The sequence below is a fragment of the Leptonychotes weddellii genome, chromosome 8 (assembly GCF_054177405.1).
Source record: "Leptonychotes weddellii isolate Sample4059 chromosome 8, ASM5417740v2, whole genome shotgun sequence".
NCBI classification, from domain to species: Eukaryota; Metazoa; Chordata; class Mammalia; order Carnivora; family Phocidae; genus Leptonychotes; species Leptonychotes weddellii.
The window spans coordinates 80412328-80434826 of record NC_138376.1 but is presented as its reverse complement, the minus strand read 5'-3'; the positions used below and the strand labels follow the sequence as shown (position 1 = coordinate 80434826).

Sequence of the window (22499 nt, the reverse complement as noted above, 5' to 3'; positions counted from 1 at the left end):
TTCTGCTTCTCTCCCATAAATGTGAAGAAAATTTTCAGTGACGTCAGAAATGTGGGAAAAGCACTGAGGAGCTAAGTGATTGACTATTTGCTTGGTTAGTACATTGGAAGATAATGTTAACAACTGGGGTTGGGGTAATTATACTCCATTTAGGTAGTCTAACTTAAAACTTATATTGCTTTAGGGGTGTCTGGGTGGCTCAGTCGGTTAAGGCTAAGTGTCTTCCTTTGGCTCAATCGTGATCCCCAGGTCCTGGGATCAGACCCCCACTTCTGACTCCCTGCTGAGCGGGGAGTCTGCTTCTCCCTCTCCCTCTGCCACTCCCCCTGTTCATACTCTCTCTCAAATAAATAAAATCTTTAAAAAGTTATATTGCTTTATTTTTATGAGAAACAGCAAAATAGTTCTTTACAAAAAGTAAAGGAAGATGGTGCATTCACCGTTTTTTCTCCTTTGCTCTGTAACCTAAGATTAGGTTGTTTATAAAGTGAATTAACTGTTTGAGGTTATAATTTTTTTCAGACATAGAGCAATTAGAGAAAAGAAACATCAAAATCTCATGTTATTCATATGAGGCAGACCCTTTGAGTGTTAGAATTAAAGCTGGTTAATTGATATCTTGTGATTTGAGGCTTGAGCCAGCAGTAGTCACTTCCGTTGGCATGCTGATGTTGACCCCCTCCAAAAGAGGTGGTATTTCAGTTCTCAAATTCATGCCACAGAAACCTAAAACCTACAAACCCCCAAACTTCATCAGAACTAGGGTTTAGGAGTAAGAATAATAGGTTTTACAATTTCAGTACTTCTTTTTTCACTCATTTAGAATTTGCTTTCATTGTAATATCCCTTTTACCTTCACACTGATTTGGAAGGTCATTGAGTTGTTTTTTCTTTCTTTCTTTTTTTCTTCTAATGGATCCAGGTTTCTTATTTTGTAAAATAAGGATGATAGTTCCTGCTACCAGCCTCCTAGGTTGGTTATAGGGCTTAAACAATGAATTTGTTGAAGTGAGATTTCATAATCATATTTTTCCAGGGTTTTCCAATTAACATCTTTTTCCTGCAGTTTTTTAAATTTTTTTTCTTTTTTTTTTTTTAATAACTGTACTCATAAGAAATTGTTACAAAATAGAGTTAGAAAGAAGCAGTTTTTTCTTGTTTGTTGATAATCCCACTCTGCAAAGACAGGTACTTGATATCTGATGTATGCATAGAAGGTATAAATTTATGATGACCTTTAAATGTAAACTGATATTGTAACTGCTTATATATCAGATTATGGCAAGAGTTCTCTGCCACTGATTTTTACTTTTTTTTTTTTTTTTAATAAATGATTAGAATATGCCCCAAATCGGGCGCCTGGGTGGCTCAGTTGGTTAAGCGACTGCCTTCGGCTCAGGTCATGATCCTGGAGTCCCTGGATCGAGTCCCGCATCGGGCTCCCTGCTCGGCGGGGAGCCTGTTTCTCCGTCTGACCCTCCCCCCTCTCATGTGCTCTCTCTCTCTCATTCTCTCTGTCTCAAATAAATAAATAAAATCTTTAAAAAAAAAAAGAATATGCCCCAAATCTGGCTCTGGCAAGAAAGAAAGAAGCTAGGGCATCTACTTAATCATTGCAGCCAGCTCAGTTATCATGCACTTGTTAAAATATATTTAATGTAAAAATCTAAAGGTAGCGGGGTCTGAAAGTGTTGCTGTTGGTGAAAGTTTTTCATTGAAGACCCTAAGCAGTAGTTCCCACATTTATTCGAAGTTTCAGTGAATCACAAGTAATCATTGAAGGCCCATTCATAGCTCTGCTGAGATACTGGGAGTCTGGTCTGTGGGACTGAGTCATTGGTCACTGGCCCTTTCAGTCTCATCCTGACATTCCCTGCTCTTCATTGTTCTCTCTCCCTCACTGGATGTAGATTTTATGTGAAAGAGTGACCTAGTGCATTCACAATGGGAGTTCAAGAAGCTCTTTTAAATACAGCCGTCCTGGGCAAAAATCTACTGTACTCAAGTTTGGACAGAAGCAATTTGTTAGGCTCAGTTTAAACTTGGTAGTTATAATATAGTTTCTTTTCTGCCATCAAATTCTAAACTAAAATGAGGGAAATTCTTTGCCTTGACTGTTTCACTCTCCCTCTATCTTTGTGCTTTTCCCACCACATGGACAGTATGGATGAATCTTGGTGATACAGAATCTGTTAATGACTTAGTCCATTGACATATATCTTTTCTGAAGTCAAAGAAATACTTAACTTAATTTTCCTTATTCTCCCTGAGTGGAGATGAGATTACTGTACCTGTCAGAAGATGCTTCTGATTTCCTCTCAATTATTGTTCTTTATCTAAATCTCAAGAAGTTAAATGAATTAACCTGACTTTTTAAAAAGTGGGTGTAGACACTTGCACAATTTCATCTTTAACACTAGAAAATAAAATTCCCTTAACAAAATAATAACACATGCAGGTGATTAAAAGGTAGTCATCTCTTCATTAATACAGTCCTGTGAGACCTTACTCAAACCATATATAAACAGTGTAATTATTGCTTACATTTTAAATAAAACAATGAACTATCTTGTAATTCATACTTGACAAATATTAATGGTCCCTGTTACACTCAGCTAGAATTATACTGGGTCATTTTATGAAAGCAGATCAAAAACATTTGAACCTATATTTTTAAAGTTTTTTTTGTTTTTTGAGTTTAAAAGAGTAAGTTTAAATTTCTAACTTTTATCACATTTTTATCTAATTACCAGGAGGCTTTTAATCAGTTTAAGATGGTCTTAACAGTCTCTTAATTTAATGCAATTTTCTTTTAATTATCTAGCAAATTTACTTTTGTTTAAAGTTTGGTTTATGTTCTCCTCATTAAGAAATATAAAGATTATAAGCAAAAGTCCATGAAAAAATTAACATGGACATGTTTTGAAAATCTTGTTTAGAATGTTCTGGGAATATTTGGGGCAGAAATAATTTTTAAAATATATAAAATATAAAAATTACACATGGAAAGAGATATGTGGCATATATTAACTGTGATATTATATGTTCATTAAGACCTGTACTGCTAAGTGAGTATAGATCCAGAAGAAGTTAATGTAAGTATTTTTAAATGGGTTTATATTTCTCCGATAAACAGCACTCTCCTTCTGTTTGTGATCATAGGATAAAAGCTCTGTAAGCTTGTATATGTTCATTTTTACTGCTACATCATGTAGTGTGCTCTTAAGATTGAGATCTCATTCCCCAGGAAGCATTTCTGTCTAAGATTAATTGCCCTTTTAAAATCAGCGTTTGATGTATTCCTTTGGCTATATCCTGGCTTGGTTTAACCCTCTTTGACCTGACCTCACTGACTATTACTGCTGAGGCTGAGTCAAAATCCTTCAGCATGATGTATGCACTTCAGATTTCTGCCTGTGGTTTTTCATGTCGATGGATTCAATTAGTTGGCGTTTACTAATGAACATATCAGAGGTTAAAGAATTTGTCAGACAGAACAAAATTGTTCAGACTAGTGGCAATCCAAAAGCTCATCTCTTCATTTGTTTAAAACTTTTTCAGAAGTATTAAGTATTTTTCCAAAGTTTATCTTCCAAGATAACATTCCAAGATAACAAATCAAGTCATTTTTTGCTGAATTATAAAATATAAATGTGAAACCACAAAGCTAAACACAATGGTTATAGCATTTAGCCTTAGATTTCTACTATTCCATGTTCACAAATATGAGCTAAGAAAATTAAACTGAAATTTTCTGATTAAAGCATTTACCTTTGAAGGTATAACATCCATTTCTTTAGCTTCCTTTAAATTCAAGGAGATATACATATTTAGTATACTAGTTAAAAGTAAAAATGAAACCCATGCATCTCTCTAGAATCTCAGCTAACCTATTTTTAAAGACATTTAGGTCATATTCCTTACTGAAAATTGGCCAAAATATAAGGACTAAAATGCAGATCGAGATGGGGAAGATTTGAGCCATTGCTAATAGAAATCTCTAAAAGGCAGATTCCTCACATATTGTCAGTTCTCAAATAATATATTTTTAGATATATAACAAAGATTTTTTTGTAAAGTTTTTTCCCCCTACCTGAATGTTTGCCTCTTAAAAAATAAAAATAAAAAAATAAGAATGTTATCTGAAGTCTATTAAATAACATAACAGTAACACAGTAGGGCTCATTTGACTTGTCAGTGATATGCTTTACTAAATATACATGTTGGGAGCACTACTAATTTAATTCAGAGGGTTTACAGTGCTTAAGGAATTTTTTAAACTGTCATTCTGTTGTTTGCATAATAATTGAGTGTTTGGGTTTTTGTTGTAATCTTTTTTTTTTTTAGCACATTCATAAAATTTATGTGCCACAGTGCATAATAATGGGACTGAATAATTCAGAGTGTATATTAACATTAGGCCAAATTCTCACAGCACTTTGCATGCTAATCACATAATTGAATCCATGGTTTTATATATCTTTTGATACCTCTTAGTACTGAAAGAATTACCTTATTCCCATGACTTTGTATTATAGGAAAAGAGTTACAATGAGTGTTTACTTTTTGTTACTAAACCATGATCTTTTAAAAACTAGTCTTTTGTCTTCACTTACTCTATAATATTTTCAACACTCTTGTGTTTTTGGGGAGTGAGCAGGAGGGAGGAGTGGGGAAGAAAGTCAATAATTTCACTGGGTTCCTACTGGGTCTAAGCCTTGTGTTAGGCTGTGTGCTAAGTGCTCTACTTGGATATCTCACTTAATCTCCATGCAACCCTGGAGATTAGAATTCTTTATCCACACTATGAAAGGAGGAAACTGAGACTCAGAAGATTAAATGATTTGTGTAAAAATTCAAAACTAGTGAATTATGCTAGTTTGAACTCTGAAATATTTTGCTGTTTAAGCATAAAAGACTCATACTAGAACTGTAAGACATGCTAGTGATCCTCTATTGTAGAACATGGTTTACAAACTGACCCATGGAGTCATATCAGGAATTAACCATGGGTTGTAAGTCAGCAAGCAGCAGGATTTGGGAGATGCGCAATCCTACATCAACCAAAGCTGCCCCACCTCCCCTGTATTATATACTGGGTTTCTGCATAAGATTTTATTTAAGGGCAATTCTACACCCTTATTATCGTAAGATTTATTTAAGGGAACATTTATCCCAGAGTTTGATTCAGAAGGTCTGGAGAGGGGCCCAGCTTATATATTTTTTAAAATTTCCCAAATGATTCTGATCGTCAACCAGATTTGCAAACCATGGATGTACACAGACTCCTTCATTTTATATATAAGGAGACATCCTGAAAGAGATCTGAGGCCTACTCAAGAGTCCTTCATTACCAGAAGGGGAATTCAGCTTGCCTGCCTCCCGATTCATCTTCCAGTAGCACCTTATTAACCAACAGTGCAGAGTTGGCCCTTGTTCCTTTCTGGCTCATTTATATATATATTTTAATCTTTTTATTATTTTTTAAATTTCATTTATTTTGACGGGGGGTAGGGGGAGAGAAGGAGAGAGAGAATCCCAAGGAGGCTCCACACCCCCAGCATGGAGCTTGACACCCGAGGCTCAGTCTCATGACTCTGAGATCATGACCTGAGCCAAAATCAAGAGTTGGATGCTAACCGACTGAGCCACCCAGGTGCTCTTAGGTCTCATTTATATTATGTATATCATTATAGTCATAGTGTATATTTTGTATATACACACACTTGTATATAGGCATCATTTTTTTATATATACATAAGAAGTTACCATTGTTTTAAGTTCATAATTTTCATTAATGACTTGTGTGGCTAATACAAATTTTCTTTTTACTTCCATATGTAATTCTTTACCGTTCTAATCATACAGCCAACATCTGTCTGAATATATTTTTCTTAAAATGTCACACAGCTCTAAAAATGTTCACTTTAAAGTAGATGCTAGTTAAGAATTGGGTTTGTTTTTATTAGGCTGTTGGTGATAATACAAAATTATGTGATATATTTACATTTTTATCTTCTTTTAGAATCCTTAGATTTATAAGTAAGATAAATATAAGAAATGAATTTTTTTTTTAAGATTTTATTTATTTATTTGACAGAGAGACAGCGAGAAAGGGAACACAAGCAGGGGGAGTGGGAGAGGGAGAAGCAGGCTTCCCGCGGAGCAGGGAGCCCAGTGTGGGGCACGATCCCAGGACCCTGGGATCATAACCTGAGCCAAAGGCAGATACTTAATGATTGAGCCACCAAGTTGCCCCAGAAATGAAATTTTATTATATTCTTTGTGTTGATATATGATTTTCTTGGACTTAATATCTAACTCTTAAAGTAAGTTGAATTCCTCCTCTACCTAATGAAAATAGTGTCTCTGATTTTATTTTTCTGTCCTTTCCTTAATTTATAAACCCAAAGTATTTATGAAGACTATCCTTATATTTACAAGATGAATTAAAACAATTAGGTTTAAAAATTGCTACGTGAACATTTTACAAAATAATGACATATGCTTTTCAAAATTGTCAAGGTTAAGAAAAGCAGAAACTATCCACTATTAAATGCATGTGTGATTCCTGGACTGGATCCTAGATAGGTGAGAGAAATAATTGGGATAGTTGATAAAATTTGAAATGCTTACACAGTAATATTATATCAGTTAATTTTTTTATTTTGATGACTGTATTATGGTTATGTAAAAGAATATCCTTATTAGCAAGTACACACTAACATTTAGGGGGAAAGGGCTCAATATTTCTAATTTACTCTCAGATGATTCAGAAAATAACTGTATACATACAGAATGATAAGGCAAATGGGGCAAAATGTAAGCAGTTGATGAATCTAGGTGAAGGGGAATTCCTTGTACTACTCTTGCAACTTTTCCAGAGTTTGAAATTATATCAAAATCAGAGTTACCCCCCAAAAGTGCTCTGTATGAGAGAATTTCATATAGAACTAGTTCACTTGATTACTGTCTCAAATGTTTGCCTACTTTTAAAGCATCACGCTACCTTTTTAAAAAAATCTGAGTGGGTGAGGTGTGGTATAACATTCTTCTCCTGAGTCATTTGCTTTGTAGTGATATATTTCTAATTCCCAAGTATTAAATTCTCTAGATTCCCATTTTGAAACACAAAAACATATTTACCAAAAACATGATTTACTTTAACAATATCAAGTGTTTCCTTTCTACTCTTAGGAAAACAAGAAACATCTTGCCAATTCTTCACTGCTTCGTTCTGTTCTGTTACCACCAAAATGTCTATCATGCTCTGTTGTTCTTTATGGTAGTATGAGTTCAGGTGATGGTGTATGTACTTCTTGGCTTATCTGGAAACATTTTGACTTTTTATTATTTTAATAACCAAAACAGTCTTTATAGGTAGAGCTCTTCTACTTAATAGTGGCAGCCATCAGAAACTATTCTCTACACATTAATTTTGGTCATGTCTTCTGGTGGTGTCTTCTGCCAGCAACAAGATTATCCAAGCTCTGAAAACATTGACTGATTACTACTAGGTGTTGGGCACCATGCTAGGCACTGGGGATATAGTGATGGATAAGAGGGAAAATTTAGTTAAGAGTTCCAAGGGAACTGCTCTTCCATTCTAAGTATTCCTCTGGTGGCAGTTGTGTTAATGGGGGAAGTTTGAAAACAACAAAGATAAATATACACAGTGAAGTATTTGGATAAATGTAGGCAGTGACAAAATATATATTTAAGATCTTAAACTGTTGTCTTGGGGAATATGACAGTCCTAGATGCATTTCCATAGTTGTCTGAGTTTAGTGACACTTTTATGTTACATATTAAAAGTGGCCCCAATTTAAACCAGAGAATCAGTGCTGCCTATTCAGGTCTCTGATAACATGATTTGTTAGGTTTGTTTTACAAGGTATTTGAATAGTGCTGATGTTCTCCACCTTATATTGTACAACTCAGACTCCCATCGATACTTTTTAACAGGGTTGGTCTTTTGCCTTTCAAACACACTATGCATGAGTGGATTGTATGCCACATTGTATTTGCTCTCACATTTAAATATTGCTTTAGAAACAATATTTTGGATCTTGAGTTGAGACTTGTTTCTTATACTCTGTTTCAGAGTATCCAAAGGTAGCTCTGGCTTAAGGAAAAATTTTACAGTTAAGGAACTCTTATACCACTGCTCTTTCATTTTTTGACTCAGTGCTAAGTAGGAGGAAGATTCTGAGAATATTAAAATATTTCAAAGAAATATACATAAGAATATGAAGAGAACTATACCGGAAGTGTTTTCAAATATTCTAAGAAAGATTTAATGCAGTGAAACCTTGGCAATCTAGAACTTACAAAGAATGAATCATTCCAGATAGCTGAGGGTTTACCCATTTGAATACCAACAATTTAAAATATTCTCAGAGTACGAATACCATGCTTTCTATAGTCTATAGTATATTGCTTAATCTTTTATTTATAGATGATTCCCATCATTATGAAAATTAGTCATTGTATTAGCACTGTGATCGCAGCTGTGTAAAAAGTATGTGTAGATACAACAAAGATTGTCAGAAAAATCAAAACCTGAAAGCATTTTTTTAGGGGAGAAGTATTAGGAAGCCATGATTTTTTCCAAAATTGTTTTAAAGTACGGCAGTGATTCAGGGGTTTGTTTTGGGACTTCTGCTCATGTTTGGGATTGAGAGTGTGTTTATTAAAAGCTTTGTATATTTGGCATCATTTTATCAATTCTCTGTAGTGTCTTTGTGTCTTCTCTTATTGTCAGTCTATTGACTGTCACCTCCCAGGACTTGTGCTGCCTCTAAGGGGGAGTTTAAATACTTCTTTAAAAGGGTCTCTTGTTTCAGGCGCCAGCCACGCTATTTTCACCATACCTCATCAGCCCATCTTGCCTGGGCATTAGAGCACTAGGGATGAACAGAGAAGAAAGGGGGAAAGGAGGGTATTTCCCTCTCCTGCAGTTCCCTGAGCTCTGTTTCCTTCCTTGTCTCTTGTCTCCAGGAAGCTGAGAGGTTTAGACATTGTATTTTGGAGAGATTAAGAGAGACAAACCAAGAAGTGTGCTGGAGGAGTGACACAAAGTTTCTTGAAGGTTCTGTTTTGCCTTCAAAAAGGGAATTTGGTTTTGCTTTCTTTGTTTTCCTATAACAACCAAAGAAATGGTTAGGAGGGAACTGCTGTTTACTGTAAAAGTTGTTAGTACATCATATCAGAATCATAAAAGACACACAATTCACCTTAAATCTGTAGTAAAATTTGAAGTTGAAAGAAAAGTGTGAATTGCAGCACTCTTTTAATTAGCAAATGGGTGTTAAGAGAAATCAATCAGTTTTCGTGACTCTAAAACAGGAATCCTGAGTCAGACTCTTAGTTCCTTCTCATTAGAACTATAACTCCGTGTCTCTAAAACTTTCTGATATATATTTGAACAACTTGATTGAAAATTAACCTACAGCTCCCATCTGTTTCATTAAACATCTTCCTAAACACTGATCTTATTTTTGATGATTTCTAGTCATATTTCTATTTTACATATTTTAAATATGTATTGACCTACTTCATATACCTGTCATATTTAATAACCATATAGTACAGTTCTTAATGTGTAACTAAAATAAATTTTGGTCAGTGGGTACAATGGGCTGTTTTCTCCACTATAGTTTCATTAACGTCAATCTTAGGTAAGCACAGTAATTAAGAAAGAATGAATACTTTCACATATGGCAACAGAATTTTTATCAGAATTCATTGCAACCCTCAGGTTTCTGTTTTGGGTGATACATATTGCAACATTTGAACTTTCTCCATGTCCACATTTCCTGCTCAGGAGACAGACCAGGTTTAACCTGTTAAAGCTGTTAAACCCATTTACCTCACCGAGGATTCTCAAAAGGCAACAGATTATTTTTTCTTCTGTCTTGACCCTTTCTCATTACTGTTGGATTTCTTTCTTGGAATAGATGGAGAAAAAAAGAATCAAGTGATGATTCATGGAATTGAGCCAATGTTGGAAACACCTCTGCAGTGGCTGAGTGAACATCTGAGCTACCCAGATAATTTTCTTCATATTAGTATCATCCCACAACCAACAGACTGAAGGATCAACTCTGTGCCTGAACGGAATCACCCTTAAACAGGATTTACCAGAGCATGTCACCCTTCTGTTTCAATCAGGTTTGGTGGAGGCAACCTGACCAGAAACACTACTACAAGCCAAACAGGAAGATGATTCCATGTCAGATAAGGGCACTTGGGCTGGTCTTACTTTGCATCACCACTGCTTTCCTCCACTGCCGTCATTAAACCTCAGCTGCGACATGAAAGACTTCACAGGACCACTGCAAGTCTTCTGTTTTCTTGTAAAATATAATGAAGCCGAAACCTTTGGCCTAAGAAGAAAATGGAAATATGTGCCACTTGATTTGTATTTCTGATTAACAAATAAACAGGGGTATTTCCTAAGGTGACCATGATTGAACTTGAGCTCAAGGGAGTGGAAACATTGGTTTAATTTTCTAGAGAATTAGACTTAAGAAAGTAAAAGAGAAATTCTGTTATCAATAACTTGCAGTAATTTTTTGTAAAAGATCCAATTACAGTAAACCCATCTTTCCTTAACGAAAATTTCCTATGTTTACAGTCTGTCTATTGGTATGCAAACAATCTTGTAACTTTGATAATGAACAGTGAGAGATTTTTAAATAAAGCCTCTAAATATGTTTTGTCATTTAATAACATACGATTTTGTCACTTTTCCAGTACTTTCTGACTCACATACAGCAGATCACTGTTTTTACTCTGTTACCATTCAGGCGGGTCGTCATTGACATGGAGTAGATGGAGGACGTAGGATAACTTGTCTCAGGAGCTGTCGTAGAATTTCTTGCTGCCACTTTTTAAGTCTGTGTTCTTTACATGCTAAAGGTATAAATGTTATCATTTATCTTTGCTGTTTTATCACTGTAAACCTGTCAAATCATAGTATGCTAAGCATCTGTATAAGATAATTTGGTTTTTTGGGAAAACCCAGTCCTTTCCAAGCTAGTGGTTTTCATTGGCTTCAGGTCTAATATTTCACTGTGTCCCCTGACAGCCAGTCTTTGAAGTCTAAAGATTACCAATCTCCTGACTGTAGTAGCTTTTCCTCAACTTTACCAAAAATATTCAGAGGTTCCTGAAGTTCTTATTCAGTATAAGGATATTTTTGCTGCACTTTATTACCATGCTGCTGGGGTTCTACCAGCTGAACATACTTGTGCATCACACTGTTTCTTGTGAGCTAGCTTGCTGTCCACATGGAATGTCTACCCATTTGAATATGCTAAAAGACATAGTATCATACAATAATGGTTTTAGATTCCATAATAAAAATGAATGTTTTTCTTATAAAAATTGTACAGATGTCGAAGTGAGATCCTGCTAGTGCTCACTGCTTCCTTTTTCCTTTTGTGATTTCCACTGATTAATGATAGTATATTTATTCACAGAATGGAATAAAGTTAGTCAAAGATCAGATATTCTGGAGTGGAATGGATAAGCCTCAATCAAGAGAAACAGGGTACCAACGTGAGAAAATTCAACATAATTGGCAAATGTCAATAAAATGAAAAGTGCCATTTTAGTAAAGGCAGAAAAAAATAACAATATTTGAGCTACTTAAGGACAAAAAACCCACTGACTTGTATTTTTTCAAAAGAGGTTGATCTGAATATGATTATTCACATTAAAAGTGTTTATTCGTCTATTCAGTTTGGGGGTTTTCCCCCTTGATGTTTTGACAGACTGAAGTGAGCTTCAGTGAACAAAAGGATCAAAATGCCAGGGAGTGCTAAGCTGTGAAGAAGAAAGTGTGGTAAGAACGGTAAGCCATAGTAGTTTTCCACAGACAACACTAGTTTGAGGTTTCTGCAGTGGACTCAAGTGAGCTGCTGATCTTTACTTCCAGATTTGAAAGTAAATTTTATCAAGCCATTACCCGTTGCTACTTGTTCATTATTGCACCAGCATCATAACTGTAATACTCTGCTCTTGTCCCAGGTAAGTCAAGCCCCAATCCCCAGAGGAAGAATAAACACAGAAATTAGTGCTGGCTTAAATATCTATTTTTGTTTCTTTTTATTTGAATATTTAAATTTTATGGTTTATTAAAAAATTAAATAAAATTTTGTGTCTGTCATTATTTCCAGAAGTTGGAAATTGAATTTATATAAAGCAAGTTACCTATTGGCGAACTGATTTAACTTTCCTTAGTCTCATGCTTGTCTAGAAGTTTCTCAAAGAAGTGAAAGTTACGAGGTGTAAGGCTGGAGAGGGCCACAGATCTCTATATGCTTGTTTATAACTCACTCTTGGTAGTGACCCCCCCCAAGAAAATGAAAATATGTTTTAAAATTATTGACATTGTTAACTAGGAAGGTATAAATTCAGCCTAAATAAAGTAAATCATTGCTTGTCCTTCATAGTGTTGTCTTTCATTTGGATGACCTAAGTTCTGACCATGGATAGAGTTGAATTGACAAGCACCTTACGTATCTAGAGACCCAAAGTAGCCTGCTTGTAATTAAACAGAGTTGACCTCCCAGTCTATAGTGTGGTAATGTATAGACCATATTCCAGTCAGCCAAAGGTGAACCAACGAATGCATTAGTCCTGCTGTATTTATCCCCCGTTTGCTGCAAACTAGATAGGAATTGCTCATTTGCTAAGAAAACAATATACAAGATTTGATATTGAGTGATAGTAACTTTTATTGGCAATCTTTCTAGGGTGTGTTTATTTTTTATAGGCTGGATGAGATAACTTTTTCAATTTTCAGAAACTTGGTTTATGTGGGTCATGCCAAAGAATGACAGTCTCGCTTTTTATTTATCATACTATTGATATTTAGGTCTGAGGTAAGTTGGGTTTCCTGTTAGATGTGCTAACATTGTTGAAATAGAGGTGTAGAATCTTGGGGTATGATAGGAAAAAATCAACTGTGATCGTATTTGTAGTCAATCCCATTCATAGTCAGTGGGATGGAATCAAGTCAAAATACTTATCTGTCTCTCTTGAGTTCTGTCATCCTCCTAAGTGTTTTCTAAATTTATCCCCTTCCAGGTCTGAGAGTATTAAAAATTACCCATGGGAGTCTTGAAAATGAGAGAAGCATGCCTCTTTTTAGATAATTTGAGATTGAATGACACTTTGTAATTATAAAAATTCATTTACCATATAGCTTTATTTGAAAAAAGAATACTTTAAATTCTCTCAAGTGCGAATTACAAGTTTTGATTCTTTTTTTTTTTTAAGATTTATTTATTAAAGACAGTGTGTGCGTGCAGCAGAAGAGAAGGGTAGAGGGAGAAAGAAACTTAAGCAGACTCCCTGTTGAGCGCTGATCCCAATGCAGGGCTCCATCTCATGACCCTGAGATCATTAACTGAGCTGAAACCAGGAGACAGATGCTTAACTGACTGCGCCACCCAGGCTCCCCACAAAGTTTGATTCTTTATACTTATTAGCAAAAGTAATACTACTGTGGAATCTCATAAGCATAGTAATCATAGAGTGTAAAAGGACTCAATTTTTAGATCCTTTAAATGCGCTCATTAAGTGTTTAGGTTTTTAAATACTTAACTATTCTTGTTAACTGAGAGTGTGTTAGAATGATCCACAGTGAGATAAAGACAAATCTGAAGATTTAGGAATGTCGGTATGCTTTGATATAACCATTGGTTCTTCTGAAAGTGATGAATTTGGCTTTCCCTCTGTAGCATCCCCACCCCCACTTCACAAGGATAAATAAAACACAACCAGGCTGTTTCCTCTTTGTTTTCCCTGGTTCTTAGCAGAGTGTCTAGCACATAGTTGGTGCTTTGCAAATGTATATAAAAGAAGAAAAAATTAACTCAGGATTATTTAATGACATTTTAAAATCAGTGTTGTATTTTTCTGCTAAAAATACCCACTATAAAAATAGGAAGAACCTAGTCGTTCAGAAATCAACATACAAAGTACAGTTGGTATGGGTTTGCATTACTGTGAAGACTTGCTGACTCAAACCAGCTACTTTCAGCAGGAACCACTGTGGATCAGATCCTTACATCAGTCCACATTCATTTTAGTTGCAGAGTAGACCACAGTACATAGCTTTTGTTTCTACATCACTCTAATTTAAGCAGCCCCTAAAGCTGGAGCTATTCTCATCAAGCATCTGGACGTATTTATTAATTTTGACCTTTTCATAGATGAGTGGTTTGTGTCTTGCTCTTGCCTCCAGTCTTTACTTCTGAAAATGTAATACGTTTTTAGCAAGGGAAATGTTAGACCTGTGAGCAAGGTAGACTGTTAGAACCCTGTTCATGAAAAGCTTTAAGAGAAATACATAGCTTTCAATCTTTTAAATTGGGTGAAAGAAGAGGTCTACCTGCTTTAGCATTTACTTAGAAAATGCTGTCTTTTTTTTTTTTTTTCGTAACATTTACTGTGGTTTATAATAAATATCTGTGTGGAATTTGTTTCTCACACTTGAGCATGAACTCCATAAGAACAGAGACCAGGTCTGTTTGGCCCAGTATTGTATTCCCAAGACCCAGCACTGTACCTGAAACAATGGACTGTACTAAATACTTGTTGAGGAAAATACTTGTTGAGGAAAACCTGTATGACATATCTCACTTTTAGAGTCCAAAATACATTGCCATGTTAAAGGCAGTGAGAAGTTGTAAGGTTATGGGAGCTATTTGATCCAGCATCTCCCAAACTTTTTTCACTATAGGATTCCCCGCCCCGCCCAGTACCACATCATATTGAAAACTAGTTTGAAAATGCTACTTGGATCATTAGGTTGTAATGACCTAGAGTTTATAGCAGAAAGCTTATTCCTCCTTTTCTGACAACTCTGTTTGAAAGACGCTCTCAAGCTTCCGACTCCACAAACAAAATGTCACTAGACTGTTCATTCCTTCCTCTAGATATGCCCCCATTTTGTCAGTGTTGCTCTTAAAATTCAGTCAGCAAGCATATAGTAAGTATCTAATACATGTCAAAGTGTGTGCAGAGAGAGGATGCGATAGTTTAGGATTTATAATGCCATACAGGGTAGGCGGTCAGCTGCTCATCAGTGCTGTAATTTGGCAGCGCACATTCAAAGTTAGATTTAGTAAAATGGCCGAGAACCGTAAAGTTCTCTACAAAATGTTCAAATATAAAAACTAAGGTAAGTGGTCAATGGATTGGAGAAGACTCACTTCTCAGTCCTTAGGTATGAGTTAAGTAGAAATCAGAGGTGAATCATTTCTCTCAAGGAGCCACCATAGAGCTAGCCAAAAGAGCTATGGAGCTGAAATGTGGCATTCTAGGAACATAATCACTAACAGCCCCAAAGGGAATGCCTAAGGCCAAGCAGAGAAGGCTGGCTTCGTGGGTATGTGGCCCTGGCGGATGGCAGGCACTTCTGATTTCTAGGGGGATACTGTACTTGTGTGGGATGGGATAACTGTCTTTTTGTGTTGTCTAGGGGACATTTTCCAAATAAGTTATGTTGCTGAAAGCTTACATCCATTAACCTAGCTGTTGATATTTTTGTTACTCAGAATTGTTGGTTTTTAGCTTTCTTTTCCAGAGACAGTAACTCAGTGACCTATTAACTGTATCTGATCCATTTTGTGCAGGCCTAGAGAAGAATTTCATCCCCTTACTGCTGGCCTTTTTCTGGGTATGCCATCTCAACCACACCTCCCTTAAGAATTTGGTCATTCCTAGTGCCCGTATTTCTATAGCTCCTTTTGTCATGGTTCTGAAATGAATTATAATTTTAATATGAAATATCAATTTATCCTGGTATCTCTGATCTGTGATGATGCTAAGATTCAGGTGTGACAGAGAAAGACCTCTGAAGGTATCAACTGGAGCCAACTTTAGATGAGGAAAAGCCAAGTTGGGTGTGTGTGTACACACATACATACAAAGATCATGTGGAGCAAATCAAATAAAAATTAAGTTACTTTTGGACTGTATCATGCTTTACCATTAGAGTAAAAAAAAAAAAATAGAAATGTCAGATAAGTTGTGATTAGTAATAATCCAACCCAGATGTATGGTAGACATATTTCGTTATAGGCAGACCAAAGCCCACACGTTAGTTTTTAAGAAGAATATTTAGGACATCTCATTAAAACCAGTTATTAATTGCTAATTCTGTATTAGTGTAATCTCCCAGATTTTATAGAATTCCACACAATTCATTCATCTATTTAACATTTATTGAGCAATAAATCATGGATGCTCTGGGAGGAATCAAACACAGTGTCTGACCTTAAGGAACCTCTATAAGAGAAGAGAAGACAAAAATAACAATAGAACATAACAGTTAGAAATTGCAATGAGAAAGGTACAAATAAAGCACTATGAGAAAATAGAGCTGAGAAAACTGATTTACTTGAAGCTAACTAGATGCTATCTTGCATGACCTCTCAGAAGCTTTTGGCAGTTGTTGATTACATCTTCATTCTTGAAACACTTTCTTCATTGGACACCACACCCTCCTGGTTTTCCTCCTACCTCAGCCCCTTTCTCGGTTTCTTTTGATGATTCTTCCTGACCCCTAAGTGTTGAAATGTCTCAGGGCTCAGGCTTTGGTCCTCTTTTCTAGCTACAGTCAATACATGAGCTCATCCCATGGTTTTGACACCATCCGTATGTTCTCTCCGATATTAACTTCCATGAGCTCCAGACTTAACACCCAACCACCTGTTTGACACCCATTTTAGATGTCTCATAGACAATTCAAATTTTATTTGGTCAAAGCAGAACTTCTGACTTTCCCCTCAACCTGTATTCTTCCTTTCCCATCTTAATAAACACTATCCAGCCCCAAAGCCTATATTTTTACTTCCTCTCTCCTCTTCACATACGTATCTATCAGCAAGTCCTAATGAGCCTACCTTAAAATATACCCTGAATATATTTACTTCTTACCACTTCCACCATTGCCACCTAAGTCTAAGTACCCATCTCACTTGGACTACTGCAGAGCCTCCCGTCTGGTCTCATTGCTTCCATTCTTGCTCTTTTTCAGTCTTCAAAATAAAGTGACCTCAAAACATGAGTGACATCATGGCCATTCCTTGATCAGAATGTTCCAGGGTCTTTCTGTGACACACAAAATAGATCTAAAATCCTTACCAAATTCTGCTTGATCTGGTCCCTGCTTCTGACCTCATCACTCAGGCTTTGCTACTTTATTATGTCTACACCGGCCTCCTTGCTCATCTTGTCCTTTGAATATGGCAAGTTCATTCCTCTAGGGCCTCCACATATATATGGCTATGTAGTTAACAGTTACTGAATGTTTACAGTGTCCCAGGGACTGTTTCAAGCATTAGCTCATTTAATTTCAAAGCTCTAGGAGATAGTCTGATAGTATCCCCATGGAGAAACTGAGACATGGGATAATTTAAGTAACTTTACTAACATTATGAGGTGAGTGATAGAGCCAGGATTTAAACCCAGGCAGAATGGGCCCAGGGTCCATTTCCTACAGGAGCCTTGGCTTGCTTTTGGTCTCACAACAGAATGTAAGCTTCATACCTCTAACAGTGCCTGACCTATCACGAGGCCTTACTAAATATGAATTGAATGCGTAAGTTTCTATAACATCTATCTGGGTAGGTTATGAAAACCTTCACTGAAGAAGGCTTTTGACCTGGAGCTTAAAGAAAGGGAAATTCTTTAAGAAATTGGGAAGAGGAGTGCCTGGGTCGCTCAGTCAGTTAAGCATCTGACTCTTGATTTCGGCTCAGGTCTCGATCTGAGGGTTGTGGGATCAAGCCCTGCCTCAGGCTCTGCGCTCATCAGGGAGTCTGCTTGAGATTCTCTCTCTCCCTCTGCCCTTTCCCCCTGTGCTAATGTGTTTGTGAATGCTCTCTCTCTCTCTCTACAGTAAATCTTTAAAAAAGAAAAAGAAAAAAGAAATTGGGAAGAGAGGGAAAGAAAGTGAGTGACAGTGAGCCAGGTAGAGCCGCATGATAAAAGCTAAAATGGCCAATAAGGCTGGAACCTGTCACTTGCAGGAAAGAGGGAAAGATAAGACAGGAAAGATATGTTCGCTCTGACAAGATTATAGAAAGTCTTGTGTACCATGCTAAGGAGATGAGATTGTTTTTGGTGTGCAGTAAGAGCCACTGAATATTTTCAGTAGAGCATATGTTCAGAACAACCTCTTGAGGTGATGATGCTGATGGCAGTGTGTAGGGAGGTTTAGAACAGGCTGAGTCTGGGGACCCGTGAGAGAAAGCTGCCATGATCAAGTCATTAACATGTCTTGACTATCACAGTAGCCTCAGAAATGGAGTTCCTACATCCACTCTTGCCCCTGCAATTCCTTTCTTCATCTGGTAGCTGGAAAGATCATTGAAAACTTTAGCTCTGGTCCTGTGGTATTGTGATTTATAATAAGAAATATATGCTTGGTCTTCCCTTTTTGGCGCAGAGCTCCTAAAACCCTTGGAATTTCCTACGTGATGACAGCCATAAAGGTGTCTTTTGTTTGTTGTTGTTGTTGTTGTTGTTGTTTTTAAATTTTACTTATTTGACAGAGAGAGACACAGCGAGAGAGGGAACACAAGCAGGGGGAGTGGGAGAGGGAGAAGCAGGCTCCCCGCTGAGCAGGGAGCCCGACGTGGGGCCCGATCCCGGGACACTGGGACCATGACCTGAGCCGAAGGCAGACGCTTAACGACTGAGCCACCCAGGCACCCCAAAGGTGTCTTTTGTTATATGAGGCGACCACACCTAAGGATGGGGGTTGCTTGTCAAGAGAACCAACCATGTGATTTGAGGGTTGGAACTTTCAGCCCTACCTCCCTTAACTTCCAGGGAGGAGAGGGGCTGGAGATTGAATCAATCGCCAATAGCCGAAGGCTTAGTCAGGCCTATGTACTAAAGCCTCCATAAAAATACAAAAGGAGATTCGGAGAGCTTCTGGGTTGGTAAACACATGGAGATTGGGGGTGAGAGGCACCCCTTCCCATACACCTTGCCCTATGCATCTCTTCCATCTGTCTATTCCTGAGTTCTAGTTTTTCAAAATAAACTGGTAATGTAGTTAGTAAAATTTCTCCCTGAGTTCTGTGAGCTGCTGTAGCAAATTAATTGAATCCAGTGAGGAGGGGGTCATGGGAACCTCCCATCTACAGCTGGTTTGTCAGAAGAACAGGTGACAGCCTGGGCTTATGACTGGCATCTGAAGTCAGGGTCGGGAGACAGTCTTGTGGGGATAAACCCTTAACCTGTGGCATATGACACGATCTGATGCAGTATAGATAGTGTCAGAATTGAGTACTGACATCCTGTTGGTGTCCAGAGAATTGCTTCTTGGTGGTGTGGGCAAAAAACCCCCATCCAACAGCACCACATTGGAATTGGTAACCAGGAGCATTTTAGGTCCATTTTCTCCTCTGCTTGAAATCTTTAAATGGTTTCCTGTTGTCTTTGGGGTACTCCAGAATCCTTACCATGATGCTGTCTTTGCAAGATCTGGCTTCTCCTCACTAGATTAATTCCCAATACTCTTCTTCTTCATGAACCAACCATATTATATCTCTTTCAGATTCTGAAAAGCATGAAACTCTCTCTTATTACAAACTCTTGCCTGAACTACTTCTTCTTCCTGGAATATCTCCCCTCTCTTATCACTCTCATTTGCTTGCTAATTCCTACTCATCCTTTCTCTCAGTTCCTAAGGACTTTCCTCTCCAATTGACCAATCTCTTCCTGGTAGGGTTGCCAGATGTAGCAGATAAAAATACAAAATGCCTGGGATGCCTGGGTGGCTCAGTCGGTTAAGCGTCTTACTTTGGCTCAGGTCATGATCTCAGGGTCCTGGGACTGAGCCCCACATTGCACTCTGTGCGCAGCAGGGAGTCTGCCCCTCCCCCAACTCATGCTCTCTCTCTCTCTCTCTCTCAAATAAATAAAAATAAAATCTTCTAAAAAAAATACAAGATGCCCAGTTAAAATTGGATTTCAGATAAGTTATTTTTAGTATAAGTATATCCCATCCAATATTTGGGGCATAGTTATACTAAAAAGAATTTGTTGTTTATCTGAAATTCAACTTTAACTCGATGTCCTGTATTTTATCTGGTAACACTATTCCCTAAACTTGGTTATACAGTAGTCTCCCCTATCCACGGGGTATACATCCCAAGATCCCCAGTGGATGCCTGGAACTAGATAGTACCGAACCCTAAGTGTACTATGTTTTTCCTATACATACATAGCTATAATAAAGTTTAATCTATAAATTAGGCACAGTAAGAGATTAACAGTAATTATAATCAAATACAACAATTATAACAATATACTGTATAACAAGTTATGTGAATGTGGTCTATCTCCCTCTCTCAAAATATCTTAATATACTGTACTCAACCTTCTTGTGATGACGTGATGAGATGAAGTGAGGGGAATGATATCGGTATTGCTCCATAGTGTTAGGCTCCTACTGACTTTCTGAGGCTAGGTCAGAAAGTAGATAATCTGCTTCTGGACCACAGCTGACCACAGGTAGCTGAAATCATGGAAAGTGAAACTGTGGATAAGGGATGGATTATTGCACACTCCCCCCACCCCCAGCTCACTCTACTTTTCTTTGGTATTTATCTCACTTGTATTAATTGCTTCATATTGATGTTACCTGGTGGGTAACCAGACCGCTCTTGAGAAATTTAGTGATGGGGAAAAAAAGATTGTAGCAGAGCTGTTAGCATGGTGGAGAGGAAATGTGTGCTTATGTGTATGTTTTATGCAAGAGGGAGACCTTTGTGTCATTGGTGAAAGGGAAGGAAGCAGTGGAAAAAGAGGGGGTCATCCTGGTAGAAGGGCTAATAGATGGTCTAGGAAGGCGTGGAGGGGATGAATTCAGAAAAGAGGAAGGATGTTTTCACAAGTAAGAGGAGGGTGGGAACAATGACTATTACAGTCTTTTCTGATTGTGACTCTCTCATCTCAAAAAAGTTATACTGTCTTCATTGCTTAAGATTATATAGCGTTCACTGAAGGATATAACCTGAATTTGGACATAAGTTAAGGTTTCTTAGTCCAGAGCTTCTCAAACTTTAACAGGATAGTGATCACCACCTGACTCTTGTTTAAATGCAGATTGTGATGAGTAGGTAGGCCAGCACCTGAGCTTCTGCATTTCCAGCAAACACCCAGGGAGTGCTCTTGCTACTGTTCTTAGATCGGCCTTCCTTGCTCTGTGAAACTTTTTTTTTTTTTTAATGGCAGCTGAATGTAAATGTTTTACATTTGGCTTAACCTAGTAGTGAAATCTATGCAAGAGAAATTGAATATCCTTTCTCCTGAAGTTAGCTGAACTGTGATTGAAATATATCTTCTCATAAATACTCTCTAGTTTTAAATAACTCAGTTTGCTTATGTGTATCTCAAGCATTAATTCCCTCAGAACTAAGAAAGGAGTTACCTTTGGAATTTGAAACCGTATTGCTTTGGAATGTGAGAAAACAGAAAATTGCTTAAAAGCAGAAAGTGATCTTAGTGAAATATTTATCCATAGTAAATTATTGATCAGTTATTTATTAGAGGGATCTATTGTTCATTCATTCAAAGGGAAATCTCCTACAGATGTATTAGTATGATTAATTATTAATGGTTGAGATGATTTTTAAATGCTTACATTTAACAGAGTAATGCTTTTTAATAGAAAACCACAATATAATACAAGTGTGCTATTTACAAAATAACTGTAGGATTTATTTTTATAATTAATTCCTACGTTAGAATTAATGAACTATGAGGAACACCGCCTTTTTTCAATCCATTCGTGTACTTCTACCACTTCGTGGAAAGCCTTATTTGAAGAGGATGTTAAAAGCTAGGACTTGTGAGGCAGAATAGCCTCCTGCCCATTACTGGACATGTGATGACAGGTCCTGCAGAAAGCAAAAGGCTCAGAGATAATTCAAGCATAAATCAGAAAAAGAGATTACTGTAACCTGTAGCCAAAACTCAAATTTTTCTTCCTCTGGGATCCTTTTTTAAAGTTCATTTTTAGTTTCGAATACAATGTACATGTACACAATTCAAAAAGTTCCAAGAATGTCCAGTGAAAGTCTCTCTCCTTCCTCCTGTGTCTCCTTCACAGAACTCCCCCCTGTTCACCAGTTTCTTGTGAGACATTTATAACACCTGTGTGTGATATACACACCCCCCACATATATAGGGTGACATGCTATACTCACTGTTCTGTAATTCCTATTTTTACTTTATATATTGTTTTATACAAATACCCAGTTTGCTCTATTCTTATTAATCAGTACATAATTGGGTATGATTTTCCATAATTTTCCCCAAATGTGAATTTTTTCATAAACAAGGTTATATGCAAATAAATATATTGAGCATTTAGGACCATTAAGGAGGAATGTCAGTAGATGCTTACAGGAAAATCCAATATCCCTCTAAACTATCTCTTCACACTCCCTGAGACCATA

The 22499-nt window shown here is 37.0% G+C and overlaps 1 protein-coding gene across 4 annotated transcripts in view; it reads left to right on the top strand.

The window, feature by feature from the left end:
• ATG5 (autophagy related 5) overlaps window positions 1-12453 on the top strand; it is a 119774-nt gene extending 107321 nt beyond the window's left edge. For all 4 annotated transcript variants that reach the window (XM_081828748.1, XM_081828751.1, XM_081828750.1 and 1 more), the window contains one exon: window positions 9960-12453. In XM_081828748.1, the coding sequence (XP_081684874.1) occupies window positions 9960-10096 (137 nt within the window). In that variant the 3' untranslated portion in view covers window positions 10097-12453. The remainder of the gene's footprint in view (window positions 1-9959) is intronic.
• The last annotated feature ends 10046 nt before the right edge of the window (window positions 12454-22499 follow it).